Here is an 18,869-nt window from a genome sequence, read left to right on the forward strand (position 1 = left end):
GCTTTGTATTCTTAGACCAGATTCATCTTTAACACAGCATTTCATGGAGAAGTCCAAGAGAAATTTAAATCATTTAACAAACACAAACATGCAAAAGTTGAAAATCTCTATTAGTTACCCATTTTATCTACTTTTACAGAAAAAGCCAATATTGTATTAGGAAAATTCAGACACTAATGAAAGGTGGTTGTTAAGCAAATAATTTGACACACTTTTAGTTGTATACCAGGGAAAAAACTCATTATCTCTTGAGTCTGAAGACACAAATGCTAATTCAGCATAGACATGATTCCAAGTATCTCCCATAATTAGTCTCTCTTTTGATACTTTATTCTTAGCATGATCAAGGATACTGTTGTACTTGAGTTGACATCCTTAAGAGGTCAAGGAGGCACCTAAAATTGAGGACCTAAAATTGACATATTGGTTAAAAATTTTAAGAAATTACTCAGTTTAACTGAGTACATCCAACTTCCTCTAGAGCACTGTAAGATTTCTTTATGTCATGTAGCAAGTGACAACTCTTATTCTGACAATAAATAAACAGGCTGCCATGAATCAATCACTAATGCTGAATGTCTTTTGGGTGCAGCTTGTCTATTCTCACACATGGGATAGCTCTAAAGCCATTAGGAAAGGGGTTGGCCAGAAACCTTAGCAAAATTCCTCTCCTGCTCTCCCTAGTCTCTTAACATTTTGAGGAAACTGTTTGATCAGACCTGAGCAAAACTGTTCAGTAATACATATCCAATGAGTGATTCTTGGTATTAAAAGTGGTTCCTTAGCTTTACCACACTGAGCCTGAATGCATTTCTGTACAGAAAACAGCACCCATTGCACCCATGACTCTTTTACTGTCCATCAGAAAATACCACTAAGCAGTATAGCCACAGCTCAATAATTATATTTCTAATAGAAATGTAAAAGAAATTTAAAGCAGGCAAAAATCACAAGTGCAGCTGCCAATGACAACAAAGTTATGTTGATCAGACTGATGTAGTCCCAGGTTAGACTCATAGTCACCTGCACTTAAGTGTTGCTACATTTCATATTTACAGGAACTGGACACATACTAAGACACACTATCAAGAATCCTCATTATTGCTTTCAGCAAATTCTATTTCATAGAATGCAAAATCACAAGAAATCAGAAATCATCTATTACAAAAGGAATCAAGTATCATCTCACACAATTTTATAAACATCATAAATAGGTTTTTTTACCTTGGCTAGCAGAACCATGTTCTTGGAAAGCTCCTCTATCTCATCTTCACTGCCAAAAACACTCTCAAAGTCTTGGTAAGTCCAGCCATCAAACAAAATTCGAGGCACTATCGGGCAAAGTAGTCAATCAGTAGAGAAAATAAGGAATTTATTATCTACAATGGAATGTTTCTGCAGAAACAGAATACAGCAGATACGAGCAGAGACACAATCAAATCCCATGACTGAGATCATTGCTTTTTCACTCTGACCAACTTCAGCAGCACAGAATGAATTGACGCTGTAGAACATTCTCCAGTTTAAGTTTAATTAATGATCAGCACTGATGCAAGTTTTAAGAGAAGATACTTCCATTTGATTGAACGATCTTAACTGAACCACTACTCAGGGCCTCAAGTGGAGTCTTAAACCAGCAAGAACACAAGACACCAATCTTTAAGTTGTGCATCTGTTCTACCACAATAAGGAGGTAGAAAAGTTCACCTCAAACTCTAATTTACTTCATACACAGCCCTACATCACTTCACTCTTCTACTCAACTCAATGCCCTAAGACAAATTTTTACTTTTGGAAAGCACTTGAGCTTATGTGAATTTTTTTCCTAAAAACACAAAACATTAAAAATTAGTCAGGAAAACTGATGTTGGAACAGTTGACAATCATGCCCACAGGAAAAGGCAGTGGATTTTATGGAGCTATGTCTAAGCCCCTTCTAACTACCTTGGTTGTAAAAGAGTATTTTAGAAGAGTATAAAGAGATTTCAAAGGCTTTATCCTCTGGCAGTGGAAGTATGTTAAAATATCTGACTGAGCATTCAATTTTTCCAATACATTTCAAATTTCATACTCCCTTCTGAATCAAGAAGCATTTCACAGTTCTACAGTATTCTTGCTATAGACAAATGTAAGAAGCACAGCAGAATCTCTACAGCAATATTTGCCATTTTCCCTCAAGACACTCAATGCAGCACATCCCAAGAGTTCCCAGCTTCAAGGGGAGAAGAGACAAAGCAGATCTTTTCTGTCATGCAGGAAAGTCTGACTGACTGACTCAGATTTGGATTTTTTTTTTCTTTTTAACTACACAGAACCCCAAGCAACAAGTTTGAAGACTTCTTTCCCCAGGGAGTCACACAGTGTTATATACTAGTATTGTTCCATGGAGGGCACTGTAACCCAGGATTTATTCGGAGACAAGAAGCTAAGGCAAAACAACAAAGGCATCAAGAGGGCCAACACGTCAGTTACTTAACCATCTACAGTTAACTGCTTTAATTTTTCTTCTCAGACATCTTCTTCATACAGCTGTGCTAAGGTAATCTTCCTTCCTCCCATACAGACCTGGAAGAAAGTCTTACTTTCCTCTCCTAGAAGCTAAAGAAGATAAAAAGCAAGCAAATAAACATAAACCAGAGACTCACCTATTTTTATGTTTTTGGAGGTTTTTCTCACATCTTTCATCCAGCCTGTCAAATAGTATCAAGTAAGACAGCTGATAAAATATAAATGATGTTGACAATGATAACATATTTTCAAGTATTCTTCGAATGATGTAGCATAGCTTCATTATACACTTCTTCCTGCCACAGACCAGGAGTTCATAATCCACCCAGACAGAACATCTTGTGATGCACAGAATCTGAAGGCATGAACCTGCACCACAGCATTCACTACAGCCTTACAATAGTCCCCACGCAGCCCCTCCCTGCTCAGTTCTACCTCACTATGGAAAGCTACCCCAGTGCCTACTCAGAATAACACTTCTGCAGCCATCAGGCATCACGTGGGAGGAACGTCTGATTTTTTCAGATGATACTTTAAAGTGTCCCATTCTCTCCTCCTGGCGGCCATTGCATTAGTATGAATTTGTTAGTAGGCACTAACGTGGTAAGAATTATAGCTATTTCAAGTGAAATTTCACATTCAATCAACTTCAAAACCATGAACTAGTACATACTAGCTGAAATTTAATCTTGCTGCCACTTTCCTCACCATGAAGGGAAAAAATTCTCTTCAAATTAAATTTCTCTTCCCTTTCTAAATAAATTCTCCTAAAGCTTTTGCAAAGGGAAAAAACCAAAACCCACAAGAGGTAAACAACTGCACAATACAACAACCAAGACTGTTTTTCCCTGTACAGGATCTTTGTCCTTTTATTTTTTTAAGAGGGGTTTTGTGGACAGCATGGTGGAAAAGCCAATCATTCTACTTACGTTTCTTGACAATTAAACTATGTACACTTATGCAAGCAGGTGAGGACAGAAAGAAGTTCAATCTGAAGAAAAGCCAAAAAAATGTAATGGATGAAAGTACTTCACCACGTGGCAGAGCCAGCAAAACCCACCTAGTATGCCAAATCTACACAGTCTGCAACAATATTGCAATTCATATTCAAAGGAAAAAAAACAACACCTTGATCAGCATCATGGAGCCCAGTGAACTGGAACCTTTCCTTCCCTCTCCTCTTCACTTGTAACCAAACCGGTGAGATTAGTGTAAATTTGTTTCCAAATATTTTAGCAATGTCATAACCATGGTTGTTCCACTTGAAAAACAAAGGAGACAAAAAAAGTGAGAGACTCAGAAGTAAGATATAGAGTTCACTTCACTTTTGACCGATATAAACTCTTTAACAAAAATGTAATCATCTGCCAGATCCCTACTTGTTCATTTGAGGAAACCTGCTGGGATATTGCTTTCATTCAAATAAAAAAGTACTCTTGAGCTACAGCAACTGGCTTGTAGATTCCCACACAGTTTTGAATTTACAGACTCTGCATTTATGTTCAAGAGAACTTGAGAAAGGTGAAAATTTATAGGGCACCTATTTGTCTTTTGACCAGTGTAAGACAAAAATGAGTGAAAAGTATCCTGTAAAAAAAGGGATGAAACATTTATCATTCAAGAAAGAATGCTTTGAAGGAGACAGGATAGCAAAAGACATCAGTTTGACAGCAGTTTGACAGCATTCAATTGTTACTGTTGATTTAGCAGGTTCGAGTTGCAGCCCTCCTGTTCTGACTTCACTGCAATTTCCCCTGACTCACCACTGACAGGAGAATACTCTCATCCATGTCAAAACCAGCATTAAAGGAGCTTCCCTGTCTGACCATCTAGGAGCCACTCTGGCAGTCACAACACCACCACTCCAAACTTTCACAGCTGAGGGTGACTCCAGTGACCCCAGGGTGTCCCTCCTGGTCCCTGCACACTCACACAGTCAGGCAGGGTTTCCTCACTGGCTCAGCCCTGGGTTTCCCAAGGCAGAGTCCTAGATGTCTGGAACCCTAAAGCAATTTAATTGTGGTGAAGTAACACAGAAACAGCACGAGCTGGTGCCTCTGGAGAGGGACCCCCAACAAAGGAATCCCCAGGTTTTGTCCCTCCATGCCTGTGATAGTCTGGGGTCTTTCTGCTGAGCCCTTGGCTCCTGCTGTGTCCAAGTGTCTGGTCACTTGGCCACTGCCACAGGTCCCCGCGCCCTTTGCTGTCTGAAAGGTCAGCACCAGGTCATGGCCTTTTGTCTGGGGCTCCCATCCAGGCACAACCTGCAGCCCCACTGCAGCTGCACACCCAGTACCTGCTCTAAGTGCACTGCTCAACACCAGGGAGAGGTAAAACAACATACACCCTCCTAGAGGACCTAGACATCCTCCAAGAGACAGATGGGAGAACAAGGGTTTGAGACCCCCTGAACCCCACATCAAATCTCAAATACTTGTCTGGCTATTTGACTGTATTTGACTAGCAGCCCTCACTACTATAAAAATACTTCTAAAACAGGGATGCAAACTTGCAGAACAGTCTGCTGCATATTCATTCAAAGCACATATTTTATTGATTGTATCAACTTACAGGGGTAATATATCCCAGAACATCTCCTGAAAAATGTCGTTCCTTCATCTTCTTGGAGCAATAACTTTTATGTTCCAGTATAATATCCTTTGCTTTTGGATCCACAACTACCAATCCCCTGTCCTGAACATTTTTATCAGAATGCAGCTTCTGTGAAGAGAAGACAGTTATTAGAAGAAGTTATATGAAACAGACACTTTCAATGGCAACAGACTTTAAAAACAACAGCAAAATAAATCACTTCATTAAACTCTGAGCGCTCCTTTCAAATGATGCAGAGCACTTTGATTTGAACTGAAACATACAAGTCCTCAGAAATTGTCATCATCAGTAAATTTACTTTGTTTGTAAAAAGCATATAAACTTTGAGGGTAAAAAGCATATAAACAAAAACCAAAGCCCAAGACATTATAAGAGTAAAGAACATAATTTATGACAGCTAATGGTGCTCTGTTTTCTAACCAATGGTTTCTGTCATGTTACCCCCAAAATAATAAAAAGGGGTTAGGAGTTCTTAACCAAGAATTTGAAGACAGCTTTTGAACTGGATATATTTTAGTCTGAGAATGCTGCACTGTGAAGGCCAAGATTTTAAACACTCTTCTTTAGGGAAGATATTTCAACTGACCCAGCAGATAAAAACAGAACGAGAAGATCTAATGAGATGTTCATGGTGGGTATGCAGAAGGCATCTATTGATTCATTGTAAGGAATTTAGGGATATGGCCTGCCTTAACACCTTGTATTACCCTCACTACCTGCAAATTTGGTAGATGTTGAGCAAGTGATACAAACAGTAACAGATGAACATGCATAATGACAGAAAACAATAACATGCTCAGCAAGTGAAGAGAGACTTCAGCATGCTGGCTGTGCTTGCTCTGATGATTGTGGGACTCTGAATCATTTCTGCCTGCAAAAAAACAACTGATTAGAAGGCTCTTCAAAATCTTTCACCAGGATACAGCCTTCCCATTGGCAATGTTCCATTCCACCAGTAAATGACCTAGAGCTCTTGGCCCAAACTACTGTTCCCCACCCTGATTTCCAAAGGGATGGAAGTGTGTCCCCTGAGGGGATAAAAACTTCCTGTTTCTGCAACTTGCATAGAGGAATAAAGCTCCAGAAGTCTACATCATGTGTTTCAAGATGTGAACCATTTATGACACACAGAAAAGGTGAAGGAAAGGACAGTTTCAAGTTTTATCTGTGAGTATCAGCTGCAGTGGAAATGCATTAACGCGGTTTTAACAGAGGTAGAGGCCATTTACCAAAGTTCAATTAATTCACTTCACATGTTAGATAAGACAAGAATTTTGGTTATTTCCCTTACCTTTTCCTCCAGTTTTTTTGTAGCACCTTTCTTTGCATCTGTTTTTGACAGGGTACCTTCAGCTAGCCAGGATACCATGGCAAGAGAAAGGGATGCACAGAGAAGCCTCATGGTGTTTTTCCCCATGTCAAGTTTCTCTTCTCCTGAAAACGTAAGGGTTCAAATCTCTGTGAACAGAGGAATGTAACAGTTTCATTTGGTTTTCTTGTCTAAAATAAGTCAAGACATTTTCTTATCTTGTTCCATTTAGAATCAGACTTATTAAGGCAGTGCTTCTGCTCTGGCAACAAAAGCAGTGCATTGTGAGAGATTACCTCTAGTCTCAAACACCTTTTCTGTCCCTTGTTTTAGTAGCTGTATCACACATTAAGTGGGTTGGACCCTTGCAACTTCCTTTTTAAGGATAACTTTTTTTTTTGCTCCTCCCTAGACTGGTCAGTGTGTCATAAAATAATTAACAGATATAAAAAATTATAGCTATATGCTTACAGCTACGTGCCTTTACTGTAACAGCAGAGACCTTTGCTTTCAATTCCTTGCCAAGTCACTGATACAGAAATTGAAGAAAAAAAAGGAGGGGGAAGGGTGGGCATGTCCTTTTTGTCTAGAAGGAAAACTCTAGACAGTTTGCCCTAGCTCCAGATAAAGGAACTGAGAATTAGCAGACAACAGTTCTGTTGTATGTTCATCTATCACACCTTGTATCTGTAGGAAGACTTTAAAAAACAAAGTCAAAAAAAGCCAGAGTTTGTTTTTCAATCTCTCCCTAGTTAAAAGTTGCACTGGTTTCCCAGCCTAGCTCCCAGTAGTGAATAAGAAGAAAACAGAAAAAAAAAATATTTGGCATTTGGGGAACCAGGGCTCTAGATCTGTATCAAGCTGCTTCTCATAAATATGAGATCCTGATCGAGAAGAAAATTGGTTCTTTCCAATATTCTGAATTTTTGTTGAACTTGAAAAACTATCTTGCTTTTTATACTACTCTACCACTCATTTTGAAGACCTACAAGCTCATTTCTAGAAATCATATTTATAAGATTTGTTCTACTGGCACTGATAACAAGTGCTGCACAAAGTCTGAGTGCTTTGTTTCAAACTTTCAAAACATCAGGTGCAGATCCCACAATACAAAACTGAGCCTTTGAGTACTGTGGCAGAAGGAACCTTAAAGCTTCAATGGAAATGTACTCAATGAAACAGACATGAAATCAACAACTCAACAAACTTGCTAGTATTTGTATGTGTCTGGCTTAGCAGTGAGATTTTAAAAACCAGAGGTATTTATTAAAGGATTTAGGGGTTCTGCAGGAAAAGAGAGTATCAAATATTTGATTAGGCAACAAAGTAGAAGGATGATGGCAGAAGTGCTTGAAAAAAACAATGTCAGTCACCAAAGAACATCAAAAACCTCCTGTACAAAATTATTTGAAGATTTTAGTAAAGTCTTTTATATACTGCAAATAAAAGCAGAAAGCCTTCTAATATTTCCTAGATCCATGGAGTGTGGTAAAAGCTGAATTGCTATAAAGCTTGAAATTCCTATGATGAATAATTAAGGTCTCATGCTTCTACTTTGACTTCAAGGTCTCTGGAAACCCCCTTGTTTTCCACATTCTAAAAATGAGACAAAGCAGGTTGCTTTTGATAGTATCTCCTATGTTCCATCTAGCTTGGCAAGATCTATAAACTATTGCAGAGAGGAACAACTGAGAGCCTGAAGAATCAATACAAGTCTTAACTATTTGGACAGGATACCAATTCTCCCAGAAGCTCGTATATATCGATTTGGAGGTGTTTGATTTCACTTTCAGAAACAATTAGCAACAGCATCACTTCCCTGAAAAGAAGATAATGTCTAACAGCTGAAGAATAGAAGCTTAGAAAACCATCCCTGAACTCTAATTAGACATCAAAATGTGCTCATTTCCCTGACAGGATCGTATCCATCTGTCAATTACTGTTAAGTCAACATCCACTCCTAGATTTGTAAGAAGCACTGAGCCTGTGGCAAATTGGTTTCTGCTACTGACAGTCCAGTATAAACTCTTGGTTGGACACTTATTTTAATAGTTGGTTCCTTAACAACATCAATGAAAATTAAATAGATGGGATTACTGTAACACACAAGATGAACTGGTCAGACTTTAAATGCTCTTTATGGAAAATATAAGGATGCATTTTGCAAGCTTTACAAAACTAAATCCTCATCAAACTTTTCTTCTACGAATTCTCTGCCATTTTTTAACACTTCTCAAATTAGCTGAACTCAGAAGAACTGTCTGAGCTTGGCACTCTTTGTTTATCTCCTCTGTCACTGCAAAATGCAAACAGAATTTAAAACTGCCTCTATATCCTTGTCCAACTGATACTATGGACAACTTAAAGTTTAAAACATCATCTGACAAACTGATCTAAAGCCTAGGTTTCTCTCCTAGCCAAGTCACAAATGTTGTTTAACCCCACCTCCACATGAGGTAACATACTTTTGGAAAGCTGTTTTAAATTATCTTAATTTTTAAAAGCATGTAAAGCTAGCACAGATTTAGGCTGTCCGAAATAAGCAAGCAAAGAAACTAAATGGATGGTACACAACACTGAGTCAATATTTATAGTTTATTTATAAATAAGAAACTAGATTCTAACTACATTTGCAGAAAGAACCTGCATCACTTAGCAAAGGCCACGAAACATACTGTTGATGCGTTTTTAATTGAAAACAATAAAAGCTATACTGGGGAGTGAAGAGTGAGAATAAATCCATTTCTAACCTGTGTAAACATTGAACCCTCCCCCCTTGTAAAGTGCTCCACCTTGACGTTCAGAATTCCCTCCCACGCCCGCCCGGCTCTGGAGACACCAGGGAGCCCGCACGCCTGCCATGGCATCGGCGCCGCTGTGGCCGCCCCGAGCTCGGGCCCGGAGGGGCGGCCCCGGCCTCGCCGGGCTGCCGCGTCACCCCCGCCGCAGCACGGCCAGGCCGGACCCCCGCCCCGCCCCGCCGGAGCGCGGCCTCGCCCCCGCCCTTTCCCCACTCTCCGTCCCTTCCCAGCCCCGCCGGGCCACGGACACCACGTACCGCCCGCCGCCGCCGCGGAAGTGCGGGCGAGCGGCAGCGCCCCGCCCCGCCGGCTCCGGGCAGCGCCGGGGCGGCGGGAGGGCGCCGGCTGCGCCAACATGGCGGGGCGGGAGAGGCTGCGGTGGCCGCTCCGGGCCGGCCCAGCGGCGGCACAGCCCGGCCGGGCCCCACCGACAGAGCCGCCGCTGGGCTGGCCCGGCCCTGCCGGACCCGGGTCGCGGTGCTTTGGGGCTCATCCGTAGCTGAAGAAAGGAAATGCTAATAATGGTGTGATTCTAAATTCCCATAAAGAGCCTCTTGGTTTAGCCCAAGCTATAGCAAATTGAAACAGCTCCAGGTCTAGCCTGGAGAGGAGGAACTTCGGGGTTACTTTATCACTCACTGCCCAAAAATAGGCTGTAGCCAGGTTGGGATCAGCCTCTTCTCACAGGCCGCCAGCAACTCAAGAGGAAATGGCCTTAAGCTATGCCCGGGGAGGTTCAGGTTGGACCTGGAGGTCCAGCCGGGAGGAATTCCTATACAGAACATGATGAGACATTGGGAGAGTGGCGGAGTCACCTTCCGAGGAGGTGTCTAAGAAAAACTTAGAGCCATGGTCTAGTTGACATAGTGATGTTTGATCACAGGTTGGACTCGATAATTTCTGAGGTCTTTTCAAAACAAATTCTTTCTGTGATTCTGAGAAATAGTGTTGGTAAATCAAGAGCTTGGGCTAAAATGCACACACTGACCTGGAGGCAAAATAATCATATAGGTAAGGCTGCAGAGAGTCTGCAGGCAGTACTGCTGACTCTGGGTGTGTCGAAAGGAGAGGTCAAACCTCTGATGGCTTTTGACAGGCTGTAAAATAAAAGGTTGTGTTTATAATTGAGTTTTTTATTTTCTTCTGCTTTGACCTTCTACAATTTGTTTTTTTGCATGCAGCATGGCTTGTGTTACCGCTATTTACTACAACAGAAGTTTTAGTATAACCCTGTTATTTCACAGGCTGCTTACAGGGACTAAATACTCTATCAAAAGACTTGATAAAAAAATGGATGTGTTATATCATGATGTAGAGGCAAGGCCAGCATATCCTAGCAGTGCACTTCCCAACAGAAGCCTTCCTGTGGCCTGCTGTCTCTCTTGGTTACAGTTAGGTGCAACCTGCTAGAAGCTGAACTGGAAGGTTGCCTTATTCTGCTGAACTGCCCTCTTCTTTCATTCCCTCCTGTGTAATGAAGATCTTCATGAGCATTCTTCAGCACTGAAAAGAAAAATGGAAATATTTTTCCTCTGAACAAAAGTCTTGTCAGTGAAGCAGATGCATGGTCTTCTATGCCCAGATCCATCCCAAATTTCTGTAAATTTAGAGTTTCATGCAGCCTAACTTTGTGTTTTCTAGTGTTGAAAGCAGCCCATCTGATACTCTGGCATGGCAGAAAGCATTGTGCTCTGTGTTAAGGGATAATGAATGTTCAATGTCAAGTACAGAAACATGGTTGTGTGTGTGTGGTGGAGCCATGGATTCTGTTTAGTCCTGAGTTCGTTTTGGTTCCAGTAGTGGCTGGAATGATCATAAGGAGCAGAAGAAAACAATAACTGGTGAGACAAATGTGAGAGAAGTAACAAAGGGAAAGGAACAATTCCTTTTTTGTACTTTCCACAACTGGATCCTCACCAGCTGAAAACACTCAGTTGAATGGTGATAGTTTTATGAAGGTCAGTGCAATTATTAAAGGCTTTGTACCAAAGTGCAATGAAATTCTGAAAAGAAAAAAATTAACGTAACTCCCATGTAAAATGGGAAGGGGGGGACAAACATTGTGGATTTGTTGGCAAACAAATGTGATGCCAAATGTTTTATGTAATAGGAAAATATTTCTTGGTACCATCTCCCCTTTAATGCTGATTTTACAGTAATTATAAATGTCTTCAATAATCATGACATCTTGGGATGGATACCCATTTATGTTTTTTTTTGGGGCAGCCTGGTGTTTTATAGATGTTAGGCTCAAACCAAAATTGTACAGAATTACCAACTCAGTGTGTTTGCAAAGGGTTGTGCCTGGTGCAAGCTCTGTGCTGAGTAACAGCTGGGATCATATTACAATGTTTCTTTCAGCCAGGATGCATCTAGAGACCGTTACAGACTCTCTTTCCTCTAGATAGCTATTATTTACATAAAATTTAAAAGGATAGATATGCCTACACATTTGTCCTGATTGCAAGCCTTTGTTGAGGCAAAAAGAGAACAGGGTGAATATAGTGAAGCCTCAAAAGCCAGTCAAAGGAGGTTGACATAAAATAATCAGGGTATGTGTACTGCACACTGAGCCCCTTCAAATGAAACATTTAGCTGTATGCAGCAAAACTGGAGTCATCCACATGCGTTAGCCACTTGGATATTTTCCCAGTTCTCAAGAAGAATTTGCAGCTCATGCTTAGCTTGTACTGCCACAACTATTCTGCCGGCACTATTTAGGCTACGGCTGCAAAGGCAGTTGGATACCTGCATGACTTGCAGTATTGACAGGAATACAGCCAGACAGGACTGACAGACTGAGCCTTTAGGTGTCACTGTGCTCTTAGGAGTAGAAAATAGCTCAACATTTTGGCTAGCTCAAAAAAGATTTCTTTTTTTTCTGATCACAGAAAAAGCCTCATTTGGTGACATGGGAAGTTTTCATCTTCAAAGGTGCATGGAAATTATTATTAAGCACCAAAATCTATTTGTAAAGCTGTGAAAACGGAAAGTGCTCTTCATGAAAGCCTACAAATAATCTGAGTTGAATAATAGACTAATTGGGCACAACTGCCTGTAGTTGCACTTGGTCTGCAAAATGGATCCAGGGACAAAGGGATAATTGCATGACTACCACATGCTGTCATCCTGCCTTTCCATAGAGACTTGCACAACTAAAAGTACTCATGTAACCATGTATCCTGAAAACACCCAGAATAGACCCTTGAGGGATACAGCCACTGTCAGACAGATGGCATCAAGTATTACGTAGATCTTTATGAGAGAAAAATGTATCACAAAATTAAAGGTACTGGAGCTTGATGAATCTAAAGATGCAAGGTCTAGACAAGGAGAATTGACCATGGGAGCAAACTATCCAGGGCAACAGTGAATTTGATTATATCAGAGCAAGACTCAGTGCCTTTCTGGAAGATAGACTGTAGCTAAAAGCTAGATATTGGGCTACATTCACTGGTGTAAAAAAACAAAACAAAACAAAAAACCCAGATGAAATGAAATGGCTTGAAGTGTGCTGAAATAGAGGCGAAATGACTGATTGATCTCCAGTGGCCCTAAGTAGAATCCCATGATTCTATAAGTCATTATTCTCCACTAATCATACTAATCCCTCACATCATGACTGAAGCCCCCAGCACACTTGTGGCTAGGCAGTCTAGGCCAGCTTTGAGAACATTTGAACCTATTTTCAGCTGAAGATATTAAATGCTCTGCAAAGTCCCACCTCTTTGGCATGTTTAAGACAGTTTAACCTTGAAATGTTTTCAGTCTCGGGAGCAGATGTGGTGTGGGACTGTGTCACTCTGCATGTTTATAACCATCAGGAGGAACATGTGGCGCTGGATGTGTACGCCTGCATGCCCAGGGAGTCAGGCAGTGGGAATCTCTACATGAACACAGAGCAACTGTGGCACTCACACAGCCGATGGCAGGCTCACAAGGGGGATGTGCCAGAGGATGGAGCTGCACACAGCAGCCTCCGGCCTTGTCAGTGCTCACAGGGACTGTGCAGGGTACGTGCAGGAGATCCCGTGCACTGTTTTGGGGTCCCTTTTGAGAAGGAGGACCAAGGCACAGCCTCCTGCAGTCCACCCTGTGGAAAGCATGTTGTTACGGTCTATACCACTGAGAGTCTGTATCTTGCTCTTCACATTTGAAAATTAAGATTGCAGATAATAGCCTGCTCAAAGCTTAAGTGAAGAAGTGAAATTTCCCGGTATCTTGATGAGCCATCCCTCTCCTTCTCCCTCAGCAGTTCCATCCTCTGAGGTGCCTGAGAAGCCCGGTATTTCCCCTTCAAAAATCAACAAACTTCTCGGCCATTAGGGTCACGATGAGAGGAAGGGATTAGGCTGTTCCCGAGCAGGGAGCGTGCAGTGAATTCGCCCACGGACACAGTGGCTGACGCTGCCCTGCCGGCCCTCACCTCGGTCCGGGCCCGTTTGCCCCCACGGGAAGTTGCATCCCAGCAGCGGCACGGCCGATCCCTGGGGCCCAGCCTCCAGCTAGCCAGTCCTTTCGGGCCGCAGGGTCGCACGGGGGATGCCCGGGAGCGGGGGCACACCTCGGGGCACATCCCGGGGGCCGGGCAGGGACCGCGCCCGCCGCGGCTGCGGCACCGGGAGGCGCAGGGGGCCCGGCGCACCCGCGGCGCTCCCGCCTCCGCACGGCAGGTGGCGCCCGAGCAGCGCCCGCCCGGCGGCTGCGGGGGCGCGGGAGCCCCGGCGGCGCCTGCGCGCTGCGGAGGCGGCGGCGGCGGAGCGGCCTGAAGCAGCCCGCGGGGAGAGCGGGCGGCGGCTGCGGGGGTTCGGTGTGTCGCGTCCCAGGGCGGCCGTGATCGTGCGCCACGATGCCTGCGGTATCGAAGGGCGATGGCATGCGAGGCCTGGCGGTCTTCATCTCCGATATCCGCAACTGTGAGTGGCACCGGGGCCGGGGCCTGGGCTGGGCCGCGCCGGCCGTCGCCATGGGCTGGTGCTCCGTGGGGCCGGGGCTTCACCCCTCGATCCCCTTCCCAGTGCTCCCCTCTTGCCCCTGACCCCCGCAGCGGGCAGCTCGGAGCGCTCCTGTCTCACGAAATGGCGACGCGCTCGGGGGGGCGGCGCGGCGGGGAGGGGGGGCAGCGTAAAGCATTTGCCCGTGGGTTTGTGCGTTTTGGGTGGGTGGGTTGGCGTGTTTCCCTCCCCCTTCACCGCCCCTGTCACCCCTCTCGCCCGTCCTTGAGTGTCGCGGTGGCCGCCCCGGCCGAGGGGGTGCCGGGGGTCGGTACCGCCGTTGTTCGCGATGCGCCGGAGCCGTGCCGGGGCGCGGGTGGGTGTGCGGCGGGGCAGGGAGAGGCGTCCTGGGCTCCTTCCAGATCCCTGAGCGGCTCTCGGTTCATCACGTCACTGATGGAAAACAGGCCTCTGTAGGCGCCTGAGAGCAGGGCCCTCAGTGCGTATGCCTAGGCTTGGCTTAAATTGGCTTGAAGATTCTGCTTTGGTGGAAATCGGCGCTTGGGATCAGTGTAATTAAAAATGGGATGGAGGGGGGTGTGAGTAGTTGCCCCCCGCGCCCCCGAGCGATGTGGGGGAGCGTGTCCGTGAGTGTGCAGTGGGAGAGGAGGAGTACAGATCTGCTGCTGCTTGGGGAAAGGGGCATGTGTGGGGGCACACCTCAGTGCTCAGTCTTCCTTTTGTCCGAGAATTGCATACAATAGTTTAATATTAATCAGAGTTAGAGATCTAAGTGTATGATGTGGCAGGAATTGCCTGGGGAAGGGCTAAGGTCGCTGTGGTTGGTGTGATGAAACAGCTCTATTTTGTCCACCTGTGTGTCTCTGTAGATCACTTGAGGCTATTTTAAAAGCAGTGGAGGAATGATATTAAGGTCTTCTCTCTAAAGATATAAACTGGTTTTGGGAATTTTTTAGTGTGAATTATGTTGTTCTGACTGGGCTTGCATTGGGATTATTTAGTCACACTGGCTTGAAAAACTTCAAATTGTTGATTTCTAATAAAAAAAACCTGGCAAAGAAATTATACAGGTAAAATGAGACCATTTAAATGCTGCGTCTTTATAATCAGGTGATTTGGACATCGAGATGTGAACAAATTCAAGGTTGATAATCTTCCTTAGAGCAGAAGCTGTTTGAATGAGGGGGTTTTTCTTTTTCAAAACGGAGTTGCTGGTCCTTAGGTTGCTTTAGGCTTCACTCTGTTTGTAGAAGAAGAAGACCTATAAAATGTGTAGTGTAGCAGTTCCAGGTTACACAAGTGCTCTTGTGCTTTGTCTAGTTGGCCTTGCTATTTAGTGAGCATTTTCAGTGTCCTGGTGTTCTGTGCAAGCTTTGTGTGTAACGTAGTTCCACTTGGTGTCATAGCAGTTAAGACTTGTTAAGCTGTTCTATCTACCCAACACAATTCACAGTGATTTTTTAATCATTGTTTTCATTGATTTAGCTAGAAACAGTACAGACTTGATTCATTAGTGTTTAATGTCTTGCAGTTGGTTAAATTTGTCCATGCTTGTTTTTAGCGGAATTTACTAGAAGTAAATTCAAGAGAAGCATTTGGGCTCTTAGGTTTGTAACGTGTTCAGGGATGTGAAATAACCAAATTTATTGTGATAGGATATAACAAATTAGGTACTTATTTCCCCACGAGGCTGTGTGGGAACAGAGCTGAAGCTACCTTTGTCCATATGGGACAACAAACCTCTCATGCTCTAGTTATCTTCAGGAGACACAAAGATGTAACCTACTGGTGATACAAATAGAATGTTAACTTCGACTCTTTACACAAATACTGGTATATCTCTCATGTTTTGTCTCTGTCCAGACAGATGTTTGGGAGCTGTAATTACTTGTGTATCTTTCTTGTCTTCATAATGAAAAAAGTAGCAGCATCTTCTAAACAACTGCAGAAGAGCTGGTATTCCCACTAGTAAGTGATGTATGAAGCTTCCAAGTAGCTGTGAATGGCATTTGAGCCTTCCCTTCAGTGGAGCTCTGAGTGCTGCCAGCTAACCCTGGGCTAGCGCACACAGAGCAAGATTCACAAAAGTGCTTCCTGGAGTATTCACAGAAGTACTCTCTGGAGACTCTGGGCTCTGCAGGTACTGCTGTTGGCTAAAGCTCCCTCTTTGCTTCTTCAGGGAGGAGCTAGATGTTGTCAGGAACAAAAAGTAGCAGCTGTGGAGGTGAACAGCATCTTTTGACTAAGGAAAGAAAGCAAGTCTTCCTTTTCTGAGAAGGGAGGGGAGCTAAACCATGTGCAGCTCATGACCTCTATTTCTAGCCTTACAATTGGACTAAATATCTGATAGTTGCAGTAACACAGAAAGTTCTGCTGGCATTCTTAATTTGGCTTTGCTGAACTCCTGTATCTGTTTTGAATACTGCCACAAAGGCTTGGCAGTTTTAGTTTGCCAGTAGCCTTTCCAGATGATACGTAATGGTGAAACATGGTGTGTATGGGGGGGTGTATGCACAGATAAGGATTCTGCATTGTGGATGTCCCGAAAAAGGAAAGTGCAGTTGTGTGCTGGCTGTGTTCAGAGGGATGCACAGCATGTGATTTCAAATAATTCAAGGAACCTAAACTTCTGGGCGATACTTCTGTAAATTTTGACTGTTTACCTTTGGAAATGCTTGATCTCCTTACATCAAGATTTATTTTTTGGATATTGTATCTACAATGTCTGCAGCATTAAATAATGCAGGATTCTCTTACAGGTTGGATATATTACTGATTTGGGAGTGATGCCTGTCTTGCCTATCTTTATACCAGTCTGCTAGAGGCTTCACATAAGTCTCACTTGATAGCAGTTTTCAGTGTTTACAACTGTAGCTGATTGTGAACAAGCAGCTCACACTACCAGCCTGTCTTTAATACTAAAAGCTTGGTTGTCACTTCTGTGTTGTTTAGACATAATTTTGGCACATGGTTTATCTATTAAACTTCTTGATTTTTATCCTAAATACTTCTATGTCAGATGTATTTTTTAGAGCAGACTATTTTAAAGTACACTGATTTCTCAAAAGTCTGTGATATTTTTCATTAAAAACAGTTGGAATACTACTTGCAGCAGCAATTGTAAAATATTTCAAGGCTAAGAGAGGCTTCTTAGCACTTTGACTTTGCTCTAGTCTCTCTGAAGCTGTCATATTGAGTGTCTTCTTTCAAAATGAAATGTTCTTTATTCATACAAAGATCAAGTGAATTTTTGAAGTATGGTAATAGGAGAAAATGAATTATCCTTCAGTTCCTTATAGCTCTCCAGAATTTTGTTTCAGGGCAATTGTAGGCTCTACATTTTGCATATGGAGGTCCTAGTGCAGATGGCAGATAAAAATATTTTTTAGGAAATAACCCTTTTAGATATCTGTCGCTTTGCCAGTAGATGCATGAACTTTTCTAGAGACTTGTTCATTTGGATTGTTTTGTAACATATATGAATTACTACAGATAAGGTTTTTAGCTTATCTTTCATAGACAGCAGAGAAGAGACAAGAAAACTACAGGTTGAAAGCCAAACTGCAGTACTTGATTAGGATAGCCCAGTTAATGAGTTCTTGGTTGGTGTGACTGAGAAAATAGTCAGGTGTGGCTATGCTGTACAAAAGATTGTGGTGGAGTGGAGCTGAAAGTTCTGAACCCTGTGGTTTGGTGAAGTGCTATCCAAACTTAGGGGTTCAGGTCAGGAGGAGTCCTTGTCACTGCATGGATTATGTGGCTCATGAACTAAAACCTAGCAAGATCTGCATGTGTTACAAGCATATGGACTCCTGCAAGAAATATTTATTCTTAAATAGTATGTTAAGTCTTTTCTTGTGTATGTACTGCAGAGCTGCTGAAGCAATTTGCTTATGTGAGATGGTGCTTTATAAATTCTCCAGCTGTTTTAGCTGACACATAGAGCATCAGGAGTCTGTTTTCATTTTTTTGAGTACAGCTTTATGCTTATCTCACAATGAAATACTTTTAAGTCATTTGTCACTCAACCTATTCTGCTGCAGCAACAGTGCTCTCTGCTATACACCCTGAAAACCAGGAAAGCTTGCTTTTCTCCTTTCATTTGCAGCCTGTAATGTAGAAATAGTTTGTATTACAGTCGTAAGTGTATTACTGGTAACCCTCTGCTCCATGTTAAAATTGAGAAGCCAGTTCCTCTTAGGTTGATGAGATGTGTCTACACAGAGGCAAAAGCTGCTTTTGTCACAGGTTTGGAGGACAAGACAGTTCTTAATTTCCCTTGCTAGGTAACTGTCTTAACTTTTCAGTTTTGCCCCAGAAGTTGGACAGGCAGAGGAAGGATTCCTGAGTTTGTTCTCCAAACGTTTCTTTGTATGTTTTCTTCCAAGTTACTGTTTCTTTTTCCTCAGGCCAATTTTTTTCCTTAAATAAAATCCAACAAATATAATAAACAAAGGTCCATCTCTTCTCATAGGACTTAATGCATTAAATTTTCATTGTACTGGACAAGGGATAGTGTCCTGAAGCTGAACCTCCCAAAATGTGTCTTTGCTTCACTGCATTGGGACTGGTGCATCGCGTTACAGATCAGCAAGTGGGGATTGAAAAAAGATAGTTCATTAAATTCATCATATGATGATCACCTGTTTGAATGGATGGTAGGTTATGAAGTGCATTGCAGGT

General features: G+C 42.8%; 2 protein-coding genes across 6 annotated transcripts in view; one reads left to right on the forward strand and one right to left on the reverse strand.

Annotated features, from left to right (window-relative positions):
• CHID1 (chitinase domain containing 1) overlaps nucleotides 1–9,532 on the reverse strand; it is a 98,506-nt gene extending 88,974 nt beyond the window's left edge. The window contains exons 1-6 of one of the 2 annotated variants that reach the window (XM_058026423.1): nucleotides 9,489–9,532; nucleotides 6,413–6,555; nucleotides 5,080–5,229; nucleotides 3,637–3,769; nucleotides 2,646–2,690; nucleotides 1,225–1,331 (exon numbers count right to left, since the gene is read on the reverse strand). In XM_058026423.1, the coding sequence (XP_057882406.1) occupies nucleotides 1,225–1,331; nucleotides 2,646–2,690; nucleotides 3,637–3,769; nucleotides 5,080–5,229; nucleotides 6,413–6,538 (561 nt within the window). In that variant the 5' untranslated portion in view covers nucleotides 6,539–6,555; nucleotides 9,489–9,532. Of the gene's footprint in view, nucleotides 1–1,224; nucleotides 1,332–2,645; nucleotides 2,691–3,636; nucleotides 3,770–5,079; nucleotides 5,230–6,412; nucleotides 6,580–9,488 lie in introns of both variants that reach the window. The other variant, XM_058026425.1, reaches the window with a different exon arrangement.
• Nucleotides 9,533–13,967: 4,435 nt separating this feature from the next.
• Nucleotides 13,968–18,869, forward strand: part of AP2A2 (adaptor related protein complex 2 subunit alpha 2) — a 44,262-nt gene continuing 39,360 nt past the window's right edge. For all 4 annotated transcript variants that reach the window (XM_058027406.1, XM_058027408.1, XM_058027407.1 and 1 more), the window contains exon 1: nucleotides 13,968–14,147. In XM_058027406.1, coding sequence (XP_057883389.1) covers nucleotides 14,081–14,147 — 67 coding nt within the window. In that variant the 5' untranslated portion in view covers nucleotides 13,968–14,080. The remainder of the gene's footprint in view (nucleotides 14,148–18,869) is intronic.

The sequence above is a fragment of the Melospiza georgiana genome, chromosome 6, assembly GCF_028018845.1.
Source record: "Melospiza georgiana isolate bMelGeo1 chromosome 6, bMelGeo1.pri, whole genome shotgun sequence".
NCBI lineage: Eukaryota > Metazoa > Chordata > Aves > Passeriformes > Passerellidae > Melospiza > Melospiza georgiana.